The sequence below is a fragment of the Sparus aurata genome, chromosome 8, assembly GCF_900880675.1.
Source record: "Sparus aurata chromosome 8, fSpaAur1.1, whole genome shotgun sequence".
NCBI classification, from domain to species: domain Eukaryota; kingdom Metazoa; phylum Chordata; class Actinopteri; order Spariformes; family Sparidae; genus Sparus; species Sparus aurata.
Genome location: NC_044194.1, coordinates 28,970,782 through 28,976,820, shown reverse-complemented (window position 1 = coordinate 28,976,820; position 6,039 = coordinate 28,970,782). Strand labels below are relative to the sequence as shown.

The following is a 6,039-nucleotide window of genomic DNA, read 5'->3' as shown; positions in this document are numbered from 1 at the left end:
GAGGCTGCTGACCGCGGGAAGTGGGAGCTCGACGGTGGTCGGGCTCAAGAGGCACAGCCACCGGCTGAGAGGTACCAGGACCGGAGAGGGGCCCTAAGAAGTGGAAGTGAGGACATACTCCTCACCAGCAGAGGCGAGAGGCCGGGCTGAGACCCGCTCCTGGACGGCTAAACGTGAACATGACGAGAGGGGGCGCTTGTTATTGTGTCTGTGTGGTACATGAATGTATTCCTCTTTGCTCGCTTCACAAAGTAGCTAAAGCTAAATATTGTGAGCACACGTATATCATAATAATAATAATAATAATAATCAAAACGTAATGTAATAAATGTAATATACAGCCTTCATGCATAAATGTAATAAGAAATGTAAAGTCTATCTAAACGCAATTTGTATAATAGCAATACCTAAAGCGGCACTATGTAGTTTTGGAGAAGAAATTCAAACTGTAATATTTACAATAATAATGGTCTGAAATATTTATCTTTTCATTAACTGAATATAAAAGCTGTTCTCAATCTCAGACGAAAGAAGGTCCCCGAACACTGTTTAAAGCTTGAGGTGGCAGGGTCCGCCACATATACTCAAAGCAAAAAAAACAGCATGAAACTGTGTTGTCCTCTCAGGTCAGATTGTTTATGTGGTCATCGCTTTGGCTTCTGATTGAAATTCTTCCCCAAAACTACATAATGCACCTTTAAAAGACCTAATGGGACGCCAATGTTCCAACAGGTAAGAGTTACAGGCTAATATCAACGTCTCTCAATATGAAAAGGATGTCGCCATTTCACCAATAATTAAAATGTATATTTATTTATTTTCCATTGAATAGACTTGAAGCAGCATAAAACCAAAACGTGTCGAGGCATAACATACATTTTTTACAATTTTTATCATGAAAACATAATTTATTCTGGATTAAGTGTTTGTTAATTCACAACACAAACAGACAAAACATTTAAAGCCCAGGGACTACATGAGAAATGCGGTTTTCCTTAACCAGGCATTAAAACAAAACAAAAAAAATCATGTAAACACATTATTCATCTTCTCAACAGGGAGCCGAACCTTTCATTATGACTCACAGCCCACACACTAGGTTAAAACGAGCAAAACAAACAATCACAGTTGAACTGACAGTAGTTAGTCACAGAGTTATATTGAGCAGAAAACTGCTTTATATGTCTTGAATCTCTGGCCCCGGTCAGAGATCTCACAGCAGGTGGATTAGGGCTGGGACAAGTGTATGACCAAATGTGCAACATGCATCAAAGTCTCAAACCTGCGCAGATTCCATTTTCTGCCGTGTGATTCAGTCTTCAGCTGTGTTACAAATTCATTGGTGTAAATACTCGTTTTATTTTACAGTGTTGCAGCACAAAGTGACAATACAACAATGTTAAAATACGGACAAGAGAGCTCACACTCGCATAGAAAACTACAAAGTGACTAACAGTGAACTACACAAAGCACAACTCTGGATTTATGGCGCAAATTTAAAAAACAGGTCGTGCTGTGCAAAACACCAAAACGGTATTGAGTCATTCCATGTGCTATCCAGTGAGGCCATACGGGGTTACATTAAATACAAATCCGCCACAACAGTTCCACTCTTAAGGCAGGCGAACACATAAAGCAGCTGTTGATTAGGCAGTCAGTTTGGTTTATGAGGTGCGCCAACATTTTACAAGGCGGTCAGTCACATAATTAGAAGTGGTTAAGCATACTGAGCATCCAGTTTGAGGTCAGTGTCAGACTGGGCCATGACAGATTACACTTATGAGCGCAGAGGTCAAATAACCTAATGGCAGAGAGACGTTTAATGTCTAAAGGAAGTCATTAGCTCGGGCTCCATTTCCATCCTTCCTCCTCTGAGCTCAGCATACCGGCACAGAGTCGGGCTAGACGAAGCCTCGCTGTCTTCTTTAGGGCGAACGAACACACACACTTTCATGACTCCTCACCACATTTTCTACATTTGTAGCTTCATGAGAATTAGCCAGACAATGAGTATTATGGTAAAATTTCAACCTGTGTTCCTTTAAAATAATGTTAGGTAGAGCCTCACAGTGCTTCTCTATCCATCCTGCACCTCAACATTCAATCTTCACTCCAGCCTCTCCTGCCCCCAGCCGTCATCCGCCTGGGCCCAGTGAAACTCGTAGCCCTTGGACAGCACAAGGCTCTCCAGATCCTTGTCCTCAGCTCTCTCCTTCAGCCTCTGCTCCTCCAGGATGGAAACCAACATGTCTCGTTTCTCCACCGTCCTCATGATCTCTGACAGCATCTCCTGTTCCTGCTGCAGCTCAGAGGCGCTCTTCTTTGTATCTACAGCAGGAGGGATGAGAGGAAGTCAGGAAGAGGTTGATGCATTACTCTATCTGATAGTTAGATTAGGTTTGTGTCTGTGTTCAGCCGTTACCTTCTGTTGCCATTCTGTGTCGTAGATCTTGCTGCAGGCGGCTCTGTGTGTCCTCCAGTTCAAGCTCCTGGGCGCTGTGAGAGAGCAGAAAATAGGGTGACCTCAACTGGTGAAAATTAGGAACTGCAACAGTCTCAACATCATTTATGTTTTCCAATACAAGTCTCTGAAGGGTAGGTTTACCCAAAGAATATAAATTGAGTGCCAATGGCAAGGTTTCCATTGGCATTGGAAAAGTCTGCAAAACAGAAATGTAGCATTCTCTAAAGATGTCAAATGTAAACAGATAAATAAATAAAATGGCTCCATACAGCTCGTCTGGTGTAATTCAAGGCTTCCGAAGTGATCTGAAAAGACATTATTTACACCCTCTACACACGGTCGAGCTCATGCGCCCACTTCAGACGTGGATTGTGCAAATGCTTTTAGCTTAACAGCTAGAGTGAAGATTTCTGATTCTGATTTTCAGCGTGTAACCTGTTAATCTAAAAATGTCTCAACAAATGACTGCTATTGCTGATTGTTAATGATAGAAGGATGGAGGATCTGTTCAGTTTTCAGACTGTGAACACCATCAGACCTCCACACGTGCTCACCCTTACACTCAAATGTCGACCTCCCTTCATTCCGCCTCTTTAATTGTCATACAGATGGCGAGGCGGAATAATGGCGCAATATTCCTGCCAGTGTGAAAGGGGGCTGCTGTTTTGCTGTATAGCTCCAGGAAAGTGTTGTGGACAATGTAGCGACTTTCCAGGTTTACATCAGCATGGGGGTGAGACGGAAAAATGACGCCGTTTTCCTTTTTGGCTGAACATGTCCTTAAATCCACGTGTGATCTAATGTAGTCACTTACAAGATCATGAGTTCAGACTCATAGCGGGCCAATCTGTTCTTCTCCAGAACCAATTTAAACCAGGACTGATAGAGCTGGGCCTCGTCGCTGTCATCCGTCTGAGGTGACTCTGGGAGGGGAAGAGTGAGGAAGCAAGGAGAGAAACAAAGGGAGGAAGGTCGGACAGAGAGAGGGGTGGATGAGGTTGAATGTAGCAGGGATTGGAGGGGGGGGGATGGAGGAGGCAGGATGGAGAAAAAAGAGGAAAGTGCTTCAGAATTCTTCATCAATATTGTAAAGCCATTACAGGAAAAAAATAATGATGGAAGAAAACCTCAACCACCCACAGAAATACACACAGATGCACACACACACACACACACACACACACACACACAGAAACACACACAGGCCATGTGCTTAGCTTCAATCTGACAAGACCTCACTATTCACTGGAACACAAACAAAGGCCTGTACTGTAAAAAGATGAAGCAACAATGAAGTCTCGCTGTCTATTGTGAGTACAGCCATTAACTGTAGAGGCTTTTAACCAGGCCGGGATTACAAGGCAGTGCTTTTTTTTTCTTAATGGTCACAGAAGTATGAGCGCAGGAAAATAGAAGAAGAAGAAGAATGAGGCTTTCAGAGTGGAATTCCATTCAGCTGTTTTTTTAAGTCTTACAATGGACCGAGGTGTTATTCTTCAGTTCTGTCATTAAAAGTAGCTTTGTAGTATCTTGTTCAGGCCAACTGACCTTCCTAAGGTGCTAGTCGGTGTGCGAGTGTTGTTTGGTACCTGTTTCTCCTCTTATGATCTTTTCTATGCCCACTCCTCTCTCCTCCAGATCCCTCTGCTTCTCTGCAACCTCCTCCAGCTGTCTTTGGATGGCCTGGAAAATGCAAAAACAGTACATCATATCACACGATCAAAGGAGAGGAGTTTTCGTCTGGGTTTTGAGATACCCCTCTCTTGACATTTCTACCTGCACCTCCATGTCACGAAGGGGAGAGGAATTTAGTTTATGGTGCTTATAAAGAATTCCAGTGCAGTATCTCTCTCTTGTCCACATTACTCTGGGTAATCCAGAGAGCACACTGTCAACAGTTTTTGTTGGCAGCATTCCTTTGCTAGTTACAGTGAATTTATCTTTCAAAGTAGCACATCAGTTCTGGAAGGAGACGCCGCTGTTTTTAAACGTCATTTTTCAATGCTGCGAGCGCCGTAAACAATATCTAATTCACCTTCACTGCCTTGAGGTCACGGCAATACAGACATACAGTTCATCTCCAACACTGGACAATGGAGGAAGCTATCTGCACGGCTGGATTCTACTAGGACTTAAGAAATAGTTTGACATTTTGGGGAATGTCGTTTCTCACTTTCTTGCTGAAAATGAGATGGAAAGTCAAAAGCTCAGTCAGAAGGTAATAAAATTACATTGGAATAAACCACCAAATAACGCGTTAATTAGTGACACCCCCCCCGCCCCATTTTTAAATCAGTACTAGGTATGGTCATGGGTTGGAACACACTTATCTTCGAACTTTGGCTTTCATTGTAATCTCAACAACACACGTGATGTTCAGATCAAAGTTATGGTTGTGACACTACTGGACCGATAATCTTAAAAAAAAAAACACTGATCCTGCTACAAAAGGTGTCTAAGGACCATATTTTGCCATGATTGCACACACACACATCCCACACACACACACACACACACACACACACACACACACACACACACACACACACACACACACACACACAGATGAGAACAGTATCAACCAATGTGTTGTGACTGGCAATGAACAATCTTGATATGGATCCCTATGTGTGTTTTAAAGAATCATGACCAAGATACATAGTACTTCCTCCTGGTCTAATAAGACTAATGAATTAAATGAGTGTCTTTTTAAAAAAGTGAACCAAAACCCCCAAAATGAACCTGACATACAGTAAAAGACTCACAGCATTCATATTATAAGAAAAAAGGAAACTGAAGAAAATCACTCTATTGAAACTGAAGAGACGGATCCAACCATCTGAGGACTTTTTCAGTGCAGTCAGACTCGTCACACTGAGTGGACACTGTGGATTTTTTCAGTCTTTTTCGATATTTCACACGTTTTGCGAGGTAGAAACTGAGAAATGCATTATACCGAGGCCTTGGACGTGTCAGCAACATGAACCATTTGTTGGATCAGAATGGGAGAGAAGTACCTGAGCTCTGTGAAGCCTCTTCAGCTGTTCTCTTTTAGCCTGCTGGGCGATCGTCTTCTCCTGCTTCCTCCTCTGTCTCTCTGGGCAAAGCTGGCATAGAGAGTACAGAACATTTGCAGAAAATGTGCACGCATGCAGTACAGTAACTGTTCCCTGCATTGTGCTGTCTTTTCAATACACAGTAATGGTCTGTACAAACCTTCTGATTGGATGTCACGTTTTCATCTTCATCTTCGCTAGAAGACGACCTTTCCAAATTTTGCTTGGAAGAGGCTTGATTGAAAAAGAAAGACGAGATTAGAATAGCCGAGTAACACTTTAACACTTTAAGCATGCGTGAAAGTGCACAACAACAGTTTCAATGCACAACTTGTGAAACTGATAATATTTAGTGATGAGAATATACCCATGACACCTGCTGGGATAACAGCTTCATTAAAAGCATGGAGGAAGCCATTCTCCTGCTTCCTTCTTGCTTTTACTCACTCGCTGTGTTTCAATTCAGGGTCTGCATCCTTCGGAGGAGCATCTGAAAGACAATTACGTCACTACGCTGCG

At 42.7% G+C, this 6,039-nt stretch overlaps 1 protein-coding gene across 3 annotated transcripts in view; it reads right to left on the bottom strand.

The window, feature by feature from the left end:
* Nucleotides 1–785: 785 nt before the first annotated feature.
* mical2b (microtubule associated monooxygenase, calponin and LIM domain containing 2b) overlaps nucleotides 786–6,039 on the bottom strand; it is a 66,225-nt gene continuing 60,971 nt past the window's right edge. For all 3 annotated transcript variants that reach the window (XM_030425868.1, XM_030425869.1, XM_030425870.1), the window contains 6 exons: nucleotides 5,681–5,754; nucleotides 5,482–5,571; nucleotides 4,054–4,147; nucleotides 3,279–3,387; nucleotides 2,423–2,496; nucleotides 786–2,328 (listed from right to left, as the gene is read on the bottom strand). In XM_030425868.1, coding sequence (XP_030281728.1) covers nucleotides 2,108–2,328; nucleotides 2,423–2,496; nucleotides 3,279–3,387; nucleotides 4,054–4,147; nucleotides 5,482–5,571; nucleotides 5,681–5,754 — 662 coding nt within the window. In that variant the 3' untranslated portion in view covers nucleotides 786–2,107. The remainder of the gene's footprint in view (nucleotides 2,329–2,422; nucleotides 2,497–3,278; nucleotides 3,388–4,053; nucleotides 4,148–5,481; nucleotides 5,572–5,680; nucleotides 5,755–6,039) is intronic.